At 57.3% G+C, this 19,855-nt stretch overlaps 1 protein-coding gene across 2 annotated transcripts in view; it reads left to right on the top strand.

The window, feature by feature from the left end:
• The first annotated feature begins 3,055 nt into the window (after positions 1-3,055).
• The window catches only part of RIN3 (Ras and Rab interactor 3), a 108,535-nt gene continuing 91,735 nt past the window's right edge, over positions 3,056-19,855 (top strand). The window contains exon 1 of one of the 2 annotated variants that reach the window (XM_079127622.1): positions 3,056-5,046. In XM_079127622.1, the coding sequence (XP_078983748.1) occupies positions 5,003-5,046 (44 nt within the window). In that variant the 5' untranslated portion in view covers positions 3,056-5,002. The remainder of the gene's footprint in view (positions 5,047-19,855) is intronic. The other variant, XM_079127624.1, reaches the window with a different exon arrangement.

The raw sequence follows: 19,855 nt of genomic DNA, 5'->3' as shown, positions 1-19,855 counted from the left end.
AACCGGGATGCTACTCACTTCAAGTTTGTTGAATGGATGAATAAAACATATGCCCCACAAGTGCCCTCCCGAGATCCTCCCGGCTCTGCTCCTGGGTCTCTACCAAGTCAGAATCTGAAGTGGAGACACTGCATCGGCAAGTGCGGGTCTAACGCCATGCTGCGCAGGCTGCTGGCTGCACAAATCTCCCAGAACCCCTGCATTGATAGCCTCCTCCCCCACCCACGGGTGACCTCGTTTGTGCGAGATCACGTGTGGTAGGCTCAGTGGACTCGGGGAAACCTGCAGATAATGAAAAGATGGCTTCCCGGGGGGACACAGGAATCCTCCACCGGGGAGCTGCAGCAGAGTGTGGGGCGGGGACAGTGCACTGTGCAGCTGGTCCCCGGCAGTGGAGCGAGGGGCTCTGTCCAGCAACTTTAAGCCCAAGCCTCTTCCAAACTCCCGTGGAATCAGCCCTGGCTGCAGGTGACAAAGATGTGCCGTAAAGGCACATATCTTAATTTCCACAAAATGGGCACGAGCCCAGCAAAATACCAAGGACTGGAGTCATAACTCCACCCACGCATCAGCCATGTGAATGTCTTTGCCGTGGAGTCAGATGCATTTTTGAAAACTGGAAGAGCAATTGTTTAGATTTTGTGCTTTCATAGCATCATGGCTACAGATATGGTAAACTTTTAAAAACAACTTGGCTGAAGTATGATTGACAAACAAGAATTATACGGCTTAAAGTGTACAATTTGAGAAGTCTTGACATCTATGCTCATAGGCACAGGAGACTATCACGCTGAACCTATTACCAACACCCTGAACTATTACCAACCCCAAAGTGGCCTCGAGTTTGTGATCCTCTCTACCCAGTGGGAGAATGTTCTAGTCTCATTTCAATATCCATTCTTTTCTTCCTTCCTGAAAAAGTCTTGATTTTTTGATCAGGTTTCAATCCCTTCCCAACATGATCCAGGAGGAAGGCACCCCGGAACCCCAGAGCCAGGTGTGGACCCTTGTGAACCTAAGCTGATCAGTGCATGATATTTTCCTGGTGACTCGGGTGGGCCTGTGACCTAAGTTGACCAATCACACTCTACAACTTCTATTCCCTGGATAGGAGGGAGGCTGTTCCCCTTTCCTGCAGAAAGAAACCAGGGAGCAGGATCCCAGCTGCCAGTGGAAGCTATTTTGGAACCATAGGAGAACTGAGGTCAGAGCAGAGATTGGAGCCAACCTCAGTGACTGAGGACAAGACCAAGTCCCTATTATTCTGCATGCAGAGCCTGCCCGTAGCAGACGGCATCCAAGATGGCTGCCGAGGAGTCCTGCTTCCCACTCTTCATGCCTGTTAGATGCCCTTCCCATGAGCATGAAGTGATTTGCTTCTAACCGACAGAACAGGGCAAGGGTGCAATGATGTCACTGCCGTGATTTACTTCTACAAGGCAGGGACTTCTGTCCTGCAATGCAAATGCACTGTCTCAGTTGGCTTTGCGGCTGCACGCTCTAAGGAACCCAGGGCCTTGTTGGAGAGGCACTGAGGGCACCTCCAGCCAACAACCAGCAAGCCATGGGGGGCTCCTCTCCAACAGCCCTCAAGCAACTGAATCCTCCAACAACCATGTTTGGAAGCAGATTGGTCCCCAGTTGGGCATTCAGATGAGAACCCTGCAGGCCCTTTAAAGTGTGGGTTCGGGGAAACCACACAGGGGCTCTCATCACGTCACCACGGAAGCCTTCTGAGATCCACTGTTCACCTCTGAGAAGCCCAGATTCCTCAGATAGACACCAGATGAGGACCCAAGGCAACCTGGTGCTGACAACGGCCAAGATCCCAGAATCTGAGCAGCCGCTATTAGGGGCACCCTGAGGTGATGTCAACCCAGGCTTGTCCTTGGCCCTCTTCCTGGATCCAAACTTCCTTCCCAGGTCCCCACATCCCCATCCTCCTCCCATCATGGGTCTCGGGACTCCTGTGCAGAAGTGAGAATCTGGTGTTGTTTGGGTCCACAAGCTCCTTCCCCTCTACCCTCACCTCTTGTGTTACAGAACCCAGTTTCACTTTAAGGACTGGCCCTTCCCCTCCTCCATACTCATCTGTAAGGTCAGGTGGAGGTGACCACCCCCCACTGCCATTTTAAAGCAAGCACTGATTCTTAGCAGACCAATCAGAGCCCTAGGTTTACCAGTCATGATGGTCGCTTTGTGGATGAACACAAGACTCCACTGAACCAAGAAGGTCCCTCCCTGGGACTTTTTCTGGCACTGTCAGGGAATGTCCCAGTCTCCTCTCACCCCAAGTTGGCAATAAACTGGGAGAGTACAAATTTGGGGTAGCCAATAGCAGCCCTGGGTCACCATGTGTAAAACGGTTCTCAGGAAGGAAGCCAAGATGGAGACAAGGAAGCAGACAGAGGCTGTGCCCCGGCGCCATGCTTTGAGGCTTAGACGCTGACCTGCTCAAGCCAGCTGCACTGTGGGACACTTCAGTGAAGAGCACCAGTACAGTCCTTTCAGTTATCTTTTCCTTTCTTAAAAAACTCACGCTCATCAGAGCAGGCTTCTGTCCGTGGTCACCGACAGACTCCAGGGAGACCTAAGGATGGCTGACAGGCTTGTCTTAGGAACAAGAGAGGGATAATGATGGTGTCCTGGAGGGGATCCCTCTTGCCCACCTTATCTGTCCTCGTCATTTCTACAGATGAACACACTGAGGCTCTGGAAAGGGACTTGCCCAAGGTCACCCAGCTACAAGGCCTTGGGGTTGGATTTGAACATGGGGCTGGCCTCAAAACCCATATTCAAATAGGAAGCTACCACCCTGTTGAGGGATATGGTGGAAAAGATGCTTCCCATGTAGGGAGGGGATGGGCTAGCCCACAGAGGAGAAGACAAGCCAGTGGTGTCAGGTCAAGGACTAGCGTGGGGGTCTGCAGAGATCTGGGCTACAGAGGGGGCAGCGTTGTGGGCTGGAGCAGTCAGGGTGGTCTCCTGGGAGGCCATACTTTCTGTGCCTTTTAAAAAGAAAATAGTTTTATTGGGATACAATTCACATACCATACAATTTACCCACTTGGAGCGTATAATTCTATGGTTTTTAGTGTAGCCACAAAGTTGTGCAACCAACACCGCAATCAATTCCAGGCCATTTCATCACCGCCCCCCAAAACAACCCTGTAACCATGATCAGTTATTCCCCACTTTCTCTTCTCCTCCCAGCTTCAGGCAACCACCGAGTGATTCTGTCTCTGTGAATCTGCCTGTTCTGAGCATTTCCTGCGAACAGAATGTGCTGCTTCCTGACGGGCTCCCTGTGCTTAGCATATTTTCAAGGTTCATCCATGTTTGCATGTTATCACTGCTTCTTTCCTTAGGATGGCCAAATAATAGCCCGACATGAAGGCACCACCCTGTGCTCACCGCTTATCAGCCGAGGGACACAGGTGTCCCCAGGCTTTGGCTGCTGGGAAAAAGGCTGATATAAACACCCACGTGCAAGTTCCTTCTGTGTAGATGAGCTGTTTCTCTTGGGTACAGACCTGGGAGGGAGTCGCTGGATCACAGGGCAACTCTATTTCACCTTCTGAGGAACTGCCAGGCTGTCCCCAAGGGGCTGCACCATGCCACCAGGAGGTTCGATTTAATGTATGCTCAGACCTAGGTTCTTCTCTGACTCTGATGGGCTGAGTTAGTGGATGCTAGGAGAGACAGGAGGAGGGGCGAGGAGAGCAGCTTGGCAGAGGGCAGAGGGGCCTGGGGTCCTTCAGCAGAGCCCCGGGCCTGGGTCCTGTCTGCCTCCCTCACTGTGACATCAGCACGGCACCTTGTCTCCCAGGCCTCAGTCTCCCTGTTTATAAAGGCCAGCAGGGCTCAACCTGGGCTTTGCCTCCTGGGGACATCTGGCAATGCCTGGAGGCATCTGGGCTGTTACAGGGGGGTGGGAATGTTGCTGGCATCTAGTGGGCAGAGGTGCAGGGCCCTGCTAAGCACCCCGCGATGCACCAGGCGGCCCAACAGCAAACCATTACCTGGCCCCTACTGTCAATAGCGCTCAGGTGGAGAGAAACCTTGCCTTAGAGGGAGAAGACTTCCTAGGGTCTAGTGCGAACCTGTCACTCTGCAAAATGCTCTGGGGGCACAGAGGGTTTAACAGGAGGCATTTTTTGAGTGCCTGGGCACTTGGAGGGGAGACCTCTGGGAGCCAGCTGGGTTGCTGTGGATATTGCCAGCTGGCCTTCTCCCTCTTCGGACATCTAGGTGCCCCTGGGCACGGGTGAGTCTTTGCCAGCCTTGATGGGTGGGCAGATCGCCTTTAGGTAAGGAACTCGTGATCAGAGGAGGGATCCAAGACAAGGCGAGGCCACCTCTCAGAGATGCCAAGGAGCGCCTTGCCTCGGGTCTGAGGCTGTCCTTGAACGATTTCCAAAGCCGGAGGCGCAGCCCTTGCTCCAGTGGGTCCCACGAACTCGCGTTCTAGGCCTCCCCACCTGCCGGCAGAGGTCGGGGCGGGCCGGAGGGAGAGCGCCTCCTTTCCGTGCCCAGTTGGATTCATTTAAGTTTCCCTCTCCGGAGCCCCGCGGGCCGCCCGGGCTGCAGCCCCAGCGGGCGTTGGCGACACCCCGAGATTGGGCGCCCGCGCTCGGCGCCTCCGCCTGGGCACCGCCCGCCACCAGGCCCGGCCCCGGGGGCGCGGCCGCCCGGCTTCCGTGTGCCCCAGGGGGCTCCGGGCCGCGAGCCGCCGCCGAATGGCTTTTGACAAAAAACCCTTGACCACCAAGGCCAGCCTCTTCCTGAAAGCCCCGCTCGCTGCGATACAGGAAGTGGAAGGGAGCGAGCGCCCCAGAGCGCGGCGGCGGCGGCTTCCCCAGTCGGCGCGGGGCTGGCGGCGGCGCCGGCCCGGGCCCATCCCGAGGGCCAGCGCCAGGGACATGTGGGCGCTGGGGGCACCGCGTTCCGCGCCGCCCGGCGCCTGAGTCCGTCCCAGCACCGACCCCGAGCTGCCGGCGGCATGATCCGACGGGCCGGGGCGCCCGCGCGCGGGGACCCCCAGGGGTAAGTCGGGGTGGGCGCCACCCCCTCCCCGGCCGTCCGCTCGGCCTCCCACTCCACCTCTCTGTGCCCGAGAGCCCTCGGAGCTCCGGAGGGACCCTGGGCCGCGGCAGCCCGGGGTTCGGGCTGTCTGGAACCCGCGGCCCTGGTGACTCTGCAGCAACCGACGACTTGGCTAAACTTCAAAGCGCGGACAAGGCTCGCTGGGAAACCAGCACGCGCCCCGCGGCCCGCCGGGCGGCCGGCTTTCTAGGGAGTGCGCTTCTACCTGTGGGAGCCGCGGCGCGGGTGTAGACGCGGCTCGCCCCTCTGGCTCCTGCCCTGTCTGAAGTTTGCGTGGAGTACGCGCGGACCCGGCTCCGCCAGCCTGCCGCACCGCAGCTCGGCCGAGCCCTGGGGCGCGCCTTCGGTCCTCTCCCGGCGAATGGGGGTCCCAGGCCCCCGCAATTTCAGACGCCCCGGATTCAACAGCTGACCCGCGTGCCGGGACAGAGGGCCCACCTTGATCCCCTCCCCCGCCCTACTGGTCCTACTGGCCTGGTCTGGGGCAGTGACCTTTGAACCGGCCTTTACTGAGCTTAGTGGCTGGGGAGGGTCCAGGGCGCACGGGGTAGGCATGATCTCCGGGGCCCTGGGGCGGAGTGCAGGGTGCAGGGGGACGACCCTTGCCGTGCGTAAAGCCAAAGGTTTGGGAACCGACTTCTTAGAGGGCTTCCTAGCGTCTGGTTTCATCTCCCCCTCGCCTCCACCTCTGGATCTCATGCATTAGGGCTGTGCTCTGCAGAGAAGGTCCTGTCCCCCAGCCCAGAGGTTGTCCCGGGAAACCTAAAGTTTGTTGAAGCATTTCCAGGGTAAGCCTTTCGGAACCTTTCTGGGTGCCATGGTGGATGGGCTGTCTCAGGGATCCATTCCCTGCTTTGCAGTTTGAAAGTCCTGGGCCTATTCCATGATGGACACCCTACCGCTGCCTCCCCTGGCCCAGTGACCTCATCTTCCAGGGCCTCAGTTCTCCGCCCTGCAAAACAGAAGAGTTGGGCCAATCTTGTGCAGGCCAAGATTGTGGGGGACAGCCAGAGGTGACGCCCCCCCCTGAGGTGGGAGGGACCCTTAACCTCTTCTAGATCTGGAAGCCTCCTTTCTTCCAACCCCTCTCCCCCACTGCCACCCCAGCCCATCAATTCTGGATGCTGATGCTTGCTTTTCCTTGGAAGCCACCCTGCCGAAACAAATGCCATCCTGTGGGAAGGACTGGGGATTCCAATGGGGAAGGGGCTCCCCAGAGGAGGCAAGTGTTGCCACACCCCAAATGGCAGGGTGGGATTGGCCAGGGTCAGTTCTCAGGGAGGAAGGGAGGGCAGGTGACTGCGGCCTGGCCTTACCTACTTCCCATTTTGCCCAGGGATGACGTAGCCCAGCCCACTTCCTCTTACCTTTCTTTGTTCATTACCTATTCAGGCCTCTCTGTGCCTCAGTTTACTTGATGAGAATGTGCAATAGTAACTGCTTTTTGCAGTTGTTTAAAGTATTAAATCCATAGAAGAGTGTAGCACTTTGGTCTACTGGGGAAACCCTCCATAATTACTATTATTATAATAAAAAGGTGTGACCCTCCTTTTGCTCACTTGGACTAGTGAGCCTGCCTCTGCCTCGTCTGTAAATCCAACACCAGCTGCTGCACAGGTTGCTTCTGGGACCCCCATGATTGTGTTAAGCAGCTGCCCATAGGCAGCACAAGGTTAAGGCACCATTTCAGAGCTCTGCCTGGTTCATCCTAAGCACTCGAAGCGTGGGTTTGCTGCTCAACATGCTCCTCAACTGCAAAGGGCCTTCTGGGTTGGAAGGGTTCTTAGGTAGCATCTTATTTAACCTTACACCACGCAAAGGAATGCCCTTAACACCATTCTTGAAATGCACTTGCTTAGCTCCAGTGTCAGAGGGCTCGCCACCACCGGGGACAGCCCTCCAACTGGCAGGAGTCTAGGAACTTGAGCAGTGAGGTCCGTCTCTGATTTCTACCCTGTTCTCTGAGAGGAGCCTGATCATTCCTGACTATCAGTATGACCCCCCACATCCCCTGCTCCTGAGTGGCACACCCCAGATGTTGCAGTACCCAAGAATCAAGAGGAGAAGACACAAGGCCCTTCACCCTCAAGCTCCCCCTAGTCCTGCTAACCACTCAGGGCTGGGTCCTGAGTCCTTGGTGGAGTGTGTCCTTCTAGCCTACTGTTCCAGAGCTCCCTCCTTCCTTCTGGGGGAGGATGCTCAAATAACTAGGGGATGCATCCTGCCTTGCCTCCAAGGGGCCAGGAAGGTGCCACCTGAGTGTTGTTCCCTGGGGCAGGAGTCTGAGGATATTTGCAAGTAAACCCTGTCTACTTTTTGTTGAAAACATTGGCTAGGGAGAGAGAAAATACAGACAGGTTGCCTAGTACCCTGGGTGCAGAGGCTTTTTCTCACCTTTCAGACTCTGCCATTCATTCAAGATTCATTCAACAGTCTGTGCTAGGCAGGGCAGGGCCCAGCCTTTAACCATGCCTCTGCCCTGGTGCAGCCAATGTTCTACCAAGGAGAGACAGAAAGTCAGGGTAGGAGGTATGGGGACCCCAGAGGGACATTCTGGACCAGTGGGCTGAGGAGGCCACTGTGTGGACAGGACATTTGGCAGAGACCCAGAGCAAGAGTGATCCCAGGGGATGTGGCTGGCTGGGGAACAGCCAGGCGTGGGGCATAGAGACAGGACAGAGGAAGGTGGGGCCCCAGGCGGGCCGGAAGGGCTTAGCTGGGTGCTGAGTGAACTGGGGCCACAGGACAGGTTTGCACGGGGTGGGGGTGGAGGGCAGACTGTAGGTAGAACGGAAGCAGGGAGACCTATGATAGGCCCTGTAGGGCTAGGAGTGGCCAGGACAGGGTGGGCAGTGGTAGTACAAGACAGCAGACCCCCTGGACTTGCTGATGGTTTAGAGGTGACATGGAGGGAAAGAAGAGCCAGGAATGACTGGTGAGATTGGGACAGCCAAGGGGCCAGCGCTTTAGGGCACAGATGCCCAGTGGGTGGGGAAGTCACCTGAGAATGTCTTCCTCAGAGGGCATTAGAGCCAGTGGTCTGGGGGCTCAGGGGAGGCCTGGCACTCACCCATGCTGCCCCACCTGGCATGCAGGCCAGTACATTTCCACAGGTCTGCTGTCCTGAGGGTTCTGCATAAGATTTCTTTTGAAACAGAATCTACTTTAGGAAGAAATGTGGCCGTCACTGACCTAATCCAGTCCCCCAGCGTAATGCTCAGGGAACAGAGATCCAGGAGAGGAAGGGGTGGAACTCAGGTCCAGGCCTGACGTAATGTAGGGGTCCTGCCAAAGCCCTGCAAGAGCCCATCTGTCACTCTGGCCTCCCAGATAGGGAGCTGTCCCTGGGCAGGCCCAGTGACCATTGGTGTCTGAACCCTTGGCTCAGCTCTGCACCTCTCCTGGGCCTCCTGGCTTTTAGGGGCTGGTGTTCTCCTGGGTCCTTCTAGACCTTAACAGAAACTCTGGCCACAAGCAGTGAAGGCTCCTCACAAGCCCTGGCCTCCCTCTTGTGCCCCGAGAACCCCCAGCACATCCTCCAGGAAGCCGCTGAGAGGGCAGGGGAGGCAGGCGAGCCTGCTTGGGATGAGGGGACCCAGCACATTTCCCCCTGTCCCCCGCCCCTTGATGCCCCTGTCCTGGGCCTGGGGCTCTACGCAGTGATCTTCACTGAAGCAACAAGTGTTAAAAGCTTAATATTCTCCCCACCTCAGGACCCCTCCCTGTTAACCCAGGAGATCCAAACTCCAGAGTGGAGGCCCCAGGAGCTGGCGTCCTGGAGGCGGGAGGGGGCGTCCAGAGCCTGGAGCCCTCGCCATGCCCTCTGGCCTCCCTGGAGCACCACATGGCAGACGGGAGCCCGACCCACCTGCAGGGCCTCCCAGCCACAGGGCAGAGCAGAGAGGAGTAAGAAACGAGTGGCAGATGACCACAGAGTCCCCCCGACACCCATGGTGGCTAGTGAGTCATCCGTCACAGCCTGTCCTCTAGACAGTGACAACTGCCGTGGGCAGCTAGGAGGAGGAGGGGAGGGCAGGAGAGCTGGCCCACCACGGCCTGCAGATGGGACAGTGGAGGGCAGGGCCCATAGGGAGGGAACCTGCATCGTGGACCCGGAGCTGGGTGACAGGTTGCTTCCCAGAGGGACTTTCAGGGGGAAGGGAAGGAGAACCTGGGCTGGGAGGAGATGGGTGGAGGGGGCCAGGGCATGCAGGGGGCCACCCTCAGCAGCGTCCTGGTCACCCCAAGAGGTGGGACTATGGGCCCAGTAAGATGCTCAGGGAGGGAAGTGACCAGCCCAGCCCTTTGCCTCTGCTTTGCCTCCTCTGCCTGCTCTCTGCCCCTATAGGGGGTCGCCTTTGTGGGGGTCACTCATCAGCTTGTTCTTGGGGAGTCACTCCATGCTGATCTGACGACTAGATCTAGAATGTGCAGTGATGTTGCTGTTACCCTGACCCATTGAGCCCACCTTCTTACCTGAAGAACGGGAAGTTGCTCTGTTCCTGTCCCTAGGGGCATCTAGAACGTGGAGGGTCCCCAGGAGAGCAGCTGAGGTGAGAATGACAACTTCCACACGTGCTCCAACAACTGGTCCCCACCTGCTCCCTGCAATGAGCCCTTTTGGTGACAGGGTTCTCGATGGTAGAGACAGAAGGTGCTCATGCCAGGCCGTGGGGGGCAGTGGTCACCCTGAGGTGCCTCGAGGGGCCCTGTCCCACTTGGAGCCAATGCACAGTTCACCTCTTCTGTCCTCCCTAATGAGTCACTTCATGCCTTTGCCCATGAAGGTCCTGTGCGTAGGGTGACCTCTCTGCTCTTTCTACCCCTTTTACAGGGCCCACCTCCTCCGTGAAGACTTCCACCCAGGCAGACTCCCAGGATTCCTCCTTTTGGAACCCGCGGGATCTTTTTGGCATGAACCACTTTTTACCTAGGAAATCTAAAGGAGCCAAACCCCTTCAAAATCATGTCTTCCTATTTAGATTATAAAATTCCATGGACGAGTCAGACCTTCCAAGTTCCTATCCTTGTGTCCTGCACACACTTGGCACTCAGTAAGTGCTGTGAACCGTGGTGTCCTGAAGGGGATTCTAAACATCTCTGTGCAGGTTTCTCTTTTGTGTCCTGAGGCACCTAAACTCTGCAGGGATTTGTAAGGCTACCCAGATCACAGGTGGGGGAGGGGAGCCGGGCTCCCTTCTGCTGCAGGTGGTGACCCTCCAAGGCCACCACACCCCTCCCTGCAACCTGGAAGGAGGAAGATGGCTGGTCACCCAGGGAATTGAGTGGGGACCCTGCTCAGCCCCTTCTCCCTCCCCCAAATGCGGGTCTGTGGGCCACTGAGAAACCCGGAGTGTGTGTGTGTGTGTGTGTGTGTGTGTGTGTGTGTGTGTGTGTGTGCAAGTGCCCACACTCCTTTTCCTGGAACTGTCCTTTGCTGATGTGGACGATGCTTGGGACCTGAATGCTGGAGGACAGTCAGTAGTGGCTGGAGGCTATTCCGGGGTCCCGTGCCCTCTGGTGTTTGGGATTCTTTTAGGAAGTCATTCCCTTATTCTCTCTGGCCTCAGTTTCTCCATGTGGGAAGGGAGCTCATGCTCTCCAAGATCCCTGCTCTGCCTGACACTCAGCAATTCCCTGGAGTCCTGGCCCACAGGCCGTCGAAGCAGGATCCTGGGGTCATATCAGGTTCTAGGGTTGAAGTGCCCGCTGCGGATGAGGCAGCGCCTCTTCCCGCCCCTGCTGGGAGCATGCCTGTGCGACAGTCTGGAACACCTACGTGCGCTTTCCTCAGAAACAAAGACCCAGGAAGGAGACATCTGGGTCATCTCCCCGACCAAGAGCCTGGAAGAAAGGGTCTTCATGGCTGTGGGTTTATTTTGAAAAGCTCTTTTAAAAAGTACATCTGGTTTGGTAGCCTACTTTGGGGCAAGGCCCATGGCTTCCTGGAAAAACCTCAGGCTGGACGTGGGTTGGGAGGTCTCTTGGGCAGAGAGCCTGGCGTTGAGGTGGCCTGGTGTCGAGGTGGCCTGCAGCGGTGAGTGGAGCCCAAGGGGCCACACTGAGTGGGAGCTGTGGAGAAGGGGACAGAGCAGTGGCCTCAGGTCTCCTGAAGTCCTCTCTGGAGGCTGCCCAGAGGCCAGGTGCAGCGAGGCTGGGGAAAGGGGCCCCCGACAGTCACAGCCTCCCCTCTGGCTGCCCCGTGCAGTTGGGGGCTGGTGACACTGGCCCTCACTGCCACATGGTGTCACCCGAGGAAACCCAGGGTGGCCCCTGAGGGGAGGTTGTCCCCAGAGCAGCAGTGAGGCTAGTGTTCAGGAGAGCCCCTTGTCCCATCTTGTGGGTGGTTCCTGGGGGCTCAGGACCCCCATCGGCAGTGTTTGAAGGATGAACAGATCCGCAACACAGGGTCACCTCCTTCATACACTGATGGCCGGAGTGGCTGTGGGTGAGGCTCATGTACTTTGGAAGGGGTGGCGCACACCCTCAGGCCACATCCTATGGGGTGATGGCCCCAGCCTCTAGGACACAGCCCCCATCCTCCCTCCCGTCCAGGGACCAGGCCAGGCCAGAGGTCCCAGAGCTGGCTTTGTCCACAAGCTTGGAACCCGTCAGCGAGAATTCAAGGAGAGGGTGGCAGGAGCGGGGACATGAACCGACCAGGAGGGACACCCAAGGGGGCTCTTCTGTGGGAGACGTCCCCCCTTTACCACTGATTCTGGGATCTTCAGCAAAGCCAAGAACTTCTTATTCTGCAGTAAGGAGACAAGACTTTAGATGCCCTACACCACCCAGCTCCCGACTGACCAACCGGAGGTGTCGGACAGAGGGCGGAGCCTGTTCCCAAAGACAGTTGGGCAGGAGCCCAGAGCAGGGAGGGGCGGCAGCGCAGGGAAGCCTGCCCTCCTCCACAGGCTCCCAGGGCTCCCTGGCTGGGTTGCCAGGCATCTTCCCCCCAAGGGTGAACCAAGGACCTTGTGTCTGAATTCCCAGCCCGATGGCCTCTTGCAAAGGTCAGGCTGTCAAGGAAGAACTCACCGAGAACCTCTTTCCCCAGCCTCTGGGTCCTCGGTTTCCTTCTCTCAGTCAGTGTCACAGATGGACCAGGTAGACATCTGTCTCTAGGATGGTGCCATTCAAGGCAAGGGCTTGGTCTCTGCCGATGGCGTCTGAGGACATTGCTTATGCTTCTTTCTGTTCTTGACTTTTGGACAGCGTCAATTTAAATTCATCAGGCATTTTTTTCCTCACCTAACCTCCTATCCATCCATCCACCCATCCACCTGTCCATCCATATGTCCATCCTCCCACCATCCATCCACCCATCCACCTGTCCATCCATATGTCCATCCTCCCACCATCCATCCACCCATCCCCCTGTCCATCCACATATCCATCCTCCCACCATCCACCCACCCATCCCCCTGTCCATCCATATGTCCATCCTCCCACCATCCACCCACCCATCCACCTGTCCATCCACATATCCATCCTCCCACCATCCACCCACCCATCCCCCTGTCCATCCATATGTCCATCCTCCCACCATCCATCCACCCATCCCCCTGTCCATCCACATATCCATCCTCCCACCATCCACCCACCCATCCACCTGTCCATCCATATGTCCATCCTCCCACCATCCATCCACCCATCCCCCTGTCCATCCACATATCCATCCTCCCACCATCCACCCACCCATCCCCCTGTCCATCCATATGTCCATCCTCCCACCATCCATCCACCCATCCCCCTGTCCATCCACATATCCATCCTCCCACCATCCACCCACCCATCCCCCTGTCCATCCATATGTCCATCCTCCCACCATCCACCCACCCATCCCCCTGTCCATCCATATGTCCATCCTCCCACCATCCATCCACCCATCCACCTGTCCATCCACATATCCATCCTCCCACCATCCACCCACCCATCCACCTGTCCATCCATATGTCCATCCTCCCACCATCCATCCACCCATCCCCCTGTCCATCCATATGTCCATCCTCCCACCATCCACCCACCCATTCACCTGTCCATCCATATGTCCATCCTCCCACCATCCACCCACCCATCCACCTGTCCATCCACATATCCATCCTCCCACCATCCATCCACCCATCCACCTGTCCATCCATATGTCCATCCTCCCACCATCCATCCACCCATCCCCCTGTCCATCCACATATCCATCCTCCCACCATCCATCCACCCATCCACCTGTCCATCCATATGTCCATCCTCCCACCATCCACCCACCCATCCACCTGTCCATCCATATGTCCATCCTCCCACCATCCATCCACCCATCCACCTGTCCATCCACATATCCATCCTCCCACCATCCACCCACCCATTCACCTGTCCATCCACATATCCATCCTCCCACCATCCACCCACCCATCCACCTGTCCATCCATATGTCCATCCTCCCACCATCCACCCACCCATCCCCCTGTCCATCCATATATCCATCTACCCACCATACATCCACTCATCACCTGTCTACCCATATATCCATCTACCTACCATCCATCCACCCGCCACCTGTTTATCCATCTACCTGTCTGTCCGTCCATCCATCCGTCCATCCATCCATCCATCCACCCACCCACCCATCTATCCATCCATCCCTCCATCCATTTACTGAACACTTGGACTTTCAGAAGTTTCCACTTTACCAGGGAAAGTAGGAGGCAGATGCACGTGACTAAAGGACAGGCACCCTGCAGAGCAGCTGAGCTCTGCCGCACTCTGTCACTGTGGTGAGCAGGGAGGACCCGCGCAGAGGTGGCATTTGCAGAGACATCACACATGTGCAGAGGAGGGGTTTCGGGGAGGAGGAGGGCACTGAGGGAAAGTGGGTGGGACAGGCATGTGCCAGCCTGACCGGGGTAGGGGAGGGTGCTGTGTGTGAGGGACCTGGCCATGTGGAAGAGTCTCTTATTTACCTTGATGACAGAGCCCACAGGCCCGTGCCTCACTAGGTAGCTGGGTGACCCTCGGCATGACACTGCACTTGAACCTGCCACAGACGCTGCCTCTGCCAGGCAGGGTGATGACCGCTACCTCCCAGGGCCATTGCCAGGGCACCTGAGATGGTTGCCCTGAGCTCTTTGGTGCTGCAGCCACTGAGGCCTGGGATGCCTGTGTGTGTGTGTGTGTGTGTGTGTGTGTGTGCGCGCGCACGCGCACGCGCACACTCTTGATTTTAAAAACAAAAGTTTTGTTCTATACTTGAAAGCGTTCAACCACAGAGACACAAAGTGAAATTGAAAGCACTGAGCACTTTTATCTCTGAATCTGTGTCCAGTCCAAGGGCACGTCCGCGTTTTGGGTCTGTGCGTGTGTGCTCGTTGGTGGGCTTCTCTGGGCTGAGGGTTGCTTCCTGCACTCCTTTCTCTGTGTGTTTTGGACACGCTGCCCACCTCCAGCTCCATGGCCCATCCTGCTGTGGTCATGTCAGTGGGTGGAGCTGCCTGGTCCCATGCTGGTGTGGACTTGTTGACTTCTTTCCAAGTCCCCTGTTTTAAATGAAGCTCCTAAAAATATCTGTGGGTCTAGGGTTGGGGGATCCCTTCCTTGGGATTGGTCACCATCCTGGAGTCTTTGAGCTGGAGGGTGAAGCAGAGCCTGTGCATTGGCCCCTGAATCTTAGCCAGGTATAAGTTTTAGCCAAACAGTTCCTTGAAGCTAGGTGTGGCCTGTGATTAATTTCAGGAGAGTGAGCTATAAGAAGGGAGAACAGTTTGCTTGAAGATGCCCTTTAAATGGAAATGTTTGTCTTTCCTATTGACTTGAATGCAGATGTAATGGCAGGACCTGAAGCAGCCATATTAGACTCTGAGGTAAACTTAAGAGTAGAATCTGTACAGAGAGGGATAACAACATAGTAAGGGTCCTAATACAAGGTGGAGCATCATTCTACCCAGGATTTTATATAGGAGAGGAATGCATATGTATCTTGTTTAAGTCACTGTTATTTTAGGTTTTCTGTCACTTCCAGACGAACTTAAGTCTAATTAACAGAATGGTTTATCTCTTGTCCATGGCACCAGACCCTGTGCCAGAAATACCAAGCTGCTCTGCAGGCTATCAGTAAGCCCTCATTTCCTAGCAGAGGTGGGAAGGAGGGACAGGAAGAGAGAAGAGAGGTAGTGTTGCATTGACTTAGACTTTTGTTTCAGGGATAAGATTGCAAACATTTTTTTCATGTTGCATGTTTGCGAATTTTAGATTTCACTAGAAGCTTCCGCCTTTCATTCTGGTTTGTGTTTGTGTCTCCCAGATCCTTGTGCTTCGATGAGCTCAATGTTGCTGTTCAAGGTAGCCCTGCTCTTGCCCAGCCTCAGCTTCCCTATCTCTGCTTGGGGTCCAGAGTTCCCCTCGGCCATCCCCTCCACTGTGGACGTTCTGCACCTCCTGGGAGTGGGTCTTGGATGCTCCTGGGGGTCTGAATGGGGTCTGCATCCTTGTTGGCTGCTCCCGTTCACTCAGCACCCTCTGAGTATTGCTGGGGCCAGGCTGGCTTTAGGCTGACGTCTGGCCACTGGGGTCTTCAGGGGCCACCTCACCCCTTGGCCCAGACTTGGGAAAGGCTTGTCCTGACCCAGCTGGGACCTGACTTCCCCTTTCCAGGTTTAGTGGTCTCATTCTGAGCCTGGAAGAGCCTCTCTGTGCTCTGGGAAGAGCAAGGGCTGTGTCTGAGAGGCCCAAGTGTGGCCTGGGATCAGGCAGGGTGGCTGCCTTCACAGGCTGGGCCCTTGCCTGGCTGGAAGGACAGGCGGGGCTTTTGTTTCTGCTGGCTAAAGCAATGCCCACCCTGGCTTGCCGTGACCAGCGAGGCTGCTAATTCTGAAGCTGGCAAGGGGCGATGGGGTTAAGAAAAGACACACAGACACACAGGGAAACCTCTAGGACCAGGTGGGACTCATCCCCTGATGGAGAGCAGTGATGCAGAGCTAGCACAGCACCTTTATTATATAGGTTTTGTCATCAGAAGGTTTTGTTTGAGAAAGTTTCTTGAAGGACCCAGTGAAACTTGCGAGACATCCAGGCCATCTTGTCATTTCCAGAGTTCTCCGTCCCCAGTAACTGGTGTCTGAGCTCCAGGTCCCTACCGATGCAGCTCTACACCTTCGCACTGAGCGCCCTCGGGGCCAGGCGTCACCGTAGCTACTGGGCCATTTGCCCTGCACCTTTGCACAGAAAGTTCCCAGCACAAACGCAGCCATGAGGTCACCAGAAACCATGACTCAGGTCACTGCTCTCCCCACTTGCTGCAGCATCACCAGGCACCAGAGTGCTTTGTTCCAGAGAGCCCCTGACCCAGCCCCTGCTTACGGCGCGTCTGTGGCTCAGAGATGGGAAGTGACTTCCCGGAGGCCTCGGGCTGAACCCAGGCTCTGTGAAGCCCTCGGGGGGTGGACTGATCCTTTGTCTGAGGTCCCAGGGACTAGAGCCTTCACTGGCCGCCACTCCCCAGCCTCTGGAAGGGCTGAGCTCTTTCCTTCCTCAGGCCCCACCTCCACCTCCTGCAAGAAGCCGTCCAGGCTATGTCAGGCCTCTGGGGCTGTTGGATACCACGGTTCAGGTTGTTCACTGCTCAAATGCACCTGGCGGAGAAAAAGGCAGGCGGGGAGTGAAATTCCATTCTCTTGTAGAGCCTGAGTCCTGACATCTGTTGGGAGAGGGACCGGAGTTGACCCACATGGGGGGGGCGAGGGGGCACAAGGAGCACCTTCCTCCCAAGGAGCACCCTTGGGCCATCAGGGACCTTGACCCTCAGGAAGCCCGGTAACCAGCAGGCTCTGCCTCACTGCTGGTGCTGGTAGTAGCTGGCTCTCTGTCTGTGGCTGGTTAGATTGTGAGCCCTCTCGGCAGGGCAGTGGCTCCTGGTGGAGAGTGGGGGGTGTCCCTGCTGGATCAGCCCCGTGCAGGGGCAGATGCTGCCCCAGTGGACACTGCTGAGTGGCCATTGGTAGGGCCAGGAAAGAGCGCCCAGAGCAGGAGAGGCAGGTGCCTGTTGAATGAACGTAGGGCAGGTTAGTGCCCAGGACAGAGCGAGGAGGAACTGCCTTAGGCCAGAGGGCCCGGTGGCCTGAGAAGCAGGGTGGGCCCAGAGGCCCTGTGAGCAGAGGTGACTGAGAAGCCCGAGGGGCACCTGGCCCGGCCTTCCCGCCCGCCTCTGAGCACCAGGGCAGAGCTGAGCACTGCCGGGCGTGGCCATCCTGTTCTCCCAGCCCTCGGGCACCGTGTTCCGGACACCCCCTCTCGCCTGCCTGGTGCTGCCAGCCATGACCCAGGACCCCCAGCCCCCTGGGAGAGAGCAGGCCTCTCCCACTCAGAGTGGGCAGCTCGACCAGCTCAGACGTGTCCTCCTCCCAGCTGGGGGCAGGAAGCCCAAGGTCAAGGTGAGGGCGCGTTCCCAGTCTGCACAGGCCACTGCCTGGCTCAGGGACAGCCCTCCTCTTGCCGTGTCCACACATGGCAGGAAGGGCAAGGGGTGCTCGGGCCTCCTTCCTCGGGGCATGAATCCGTTCATGAGGCTCCACCTCAGGCCCTGGCCGCCTCCCAAGAGCCCCACCTCCTAATTCCATCACCGTGGGGACGACGTCCTACACGTTAGGGACACAGACCTTCAGCCAGGGTCTTTAGCTTCCTTCCCTCCCAAACCCCACCAAGGTGGACCTCACGCCTGGCCACCAGGAGCCGGGCAGACCTGACAGGGCAGGTGGGCATGCGGGTCGATGGGGAACAGGAGCCCAGTGGTGGGCTTCGGGCCAGGGGAGGCAGCGGGCAGAGGGTCCCGTGAGGTGGGCCTGGGCCGGGAGGCCCCCGCAGTCGGCCTGAGGCACGCACAGGTCACACTGATCCCCGGCAGAGGGAAACGCGGTCACAGCAACCGTTAGGAGGGTTGTGGGTGGCTCAGCATACAGACTGGGGGAGGTGTCATGCTGCAGTAGCTTCCTGCAGGGACACCAGCCCTGACCTGCACCCTTCCGATGCTGGCAGTGTCCCCTGGGCAGGCATCTCTGGAGATCCCACTGTGCTCCAGCCCCTCTTCACCTCCCACCCCACATGCTCCCTTTCACCCTCCCAGCCCCCTGAAGGAGGTGGGGGCAGGTAACCTTTCTCTTATTTCACTGCTGAGAAAAGTGAGGCCCAGAGAGGGAGGGAGACTTGACGAAGGTCACACAGCAAGCCTGTGCTGTGTGTGCTCCTGGAGTAGGGTGGCTGTGGGACTGAGGACCCCCAGCTGTCTGAGCTCTAAGGCTTCTTGCTCCCGTTTTCCCAGCTTGGTCCATCCCTAGGGAGAAGGCCACAGAAGCAAGGTTGGCACAGGAGCTGGGTCTCTGGAAACCGGGGACTGCAGATGAGGGTCTGTGCAAAGCCACTGTGACGTGCAGCGAGCCTCATGGAGCCACTCCCAAGAGTAGGGGCGGTCAGACACCGGGACAGATGACCCCAGGCTGGAATTTCCTTTCCAAAGGATGTTCCGAATATAGCAACGGCTCATGGAGATAACACCCGGCCTGTGTGTCGTTCTAAGGTCATTTCTTTTCTTTCTAGTTGAACACAAACCTTGCAAGTCGCACACACACACACACACACTGAAAGATTGGAAGGGTGGAGGAGTCTGGACCTGCGGTGTCCAGGGTGGGAGCCGGCTGCCACTTGTGGCCATTTTACACATTGAATGAAATCGAGCACAGTGAAGTAGCAGCCATGAGGGGCGGTGGCCCCGGTGGGAGGGCCACTGCCCTGGTCATCTCCACCACTGCACGGCGAGGCTGTGAACTCGGAGAACCTACCAACCACCAAACAGAAGTTTGGAATCAGTTTCATCCCTCTGGTCTCCTGCACGCCTGGGGTCTCTCCACGGAGACCGTGTTCCTCCGTCTGTAAAACCTCCCGTGTGCAGGATTCTGTCTGGTCTGCAAGCTTCTCGGGCCTGTGAACTTGAGAACATTTCCCTTCTGTTTGTACAGATGAGGAAACTGAGGCCAGAGGAGATGAACGGGTCCCCGTTGGGGCAGGCGGGGAGGGTTTGTTCCAGGGTGAGGTGGTCCCCTTGTTTGTCCAGGGCGTCCAGGCAGCGGGGCTATGGTGTCCTCTCCCCGCTGCTTGCCCCTCTGGGTCGTGGCAAATGCCCCTGAAATCTTGCTCCTGGGCAACTAGTCTTCCCTTTTTATTGCGTCCCCTGAAATTTTCGCCTGTTACTTTCTGATAACAATAATTAATGATCATCCGAGCACAGGCTCGTGGCTCAGGTTTGGTATCTAAAGTGTAGAGGGGAACGCACTTGCTCTCGGGCCCTGGAGCCGCCGCCCTTCCCGCACGTCCTCCTGGTCCTCGGGCTCCTCTTTCCCGCAACTCCCCTCAAGGGCTCTCGCGGGAGTGTTGAGATTCCCTGACTCCCTGAGGGCTGAGAGTCTTTCGGGGGCTTCAGACACCCTCTGTGTGAGGTGGCGGGCCAAGCCTCCCGCCTCTCCTGCTGCGGTCTGTCTTCTCCTTAGCCATGGACGTGGGCAGGGCCAGGGCCGAGCCTGGGCTCCTGCGTGGACAGACACCGCCCCGCTCCACGCGCCTCCCCTGGTGTCCCGCTGCACTTGACTTAGGCGTGGCTTCTATTAAGGTTGGGGATGTGTGGGTGTGTGAGCGAGTGTGTGCATGAGTGTGCGAATGGGAGTCTGGGTGCGTGCATCCAAGAGTGTGTCTGAGTGGGCGTCTGAATATGAGTGCG

The sequence above is a fragment of the Sciurus vulgaris genome (assembly GCF_902686455.1).
Source record: "Sciurus vulgaris genome assembly, chromosome: 2".
NCBI lineage: Eukaryota > Metazoa > Chordata > Mammalia > Rodentia > Sciuridae > Sciurus > Sciurus vulgaris.
The sequence above is the reverse complement of the archived record's forward strand: the minus strand, read 5'-3'. Positions and strand labels throughout refer to the sequence as shown.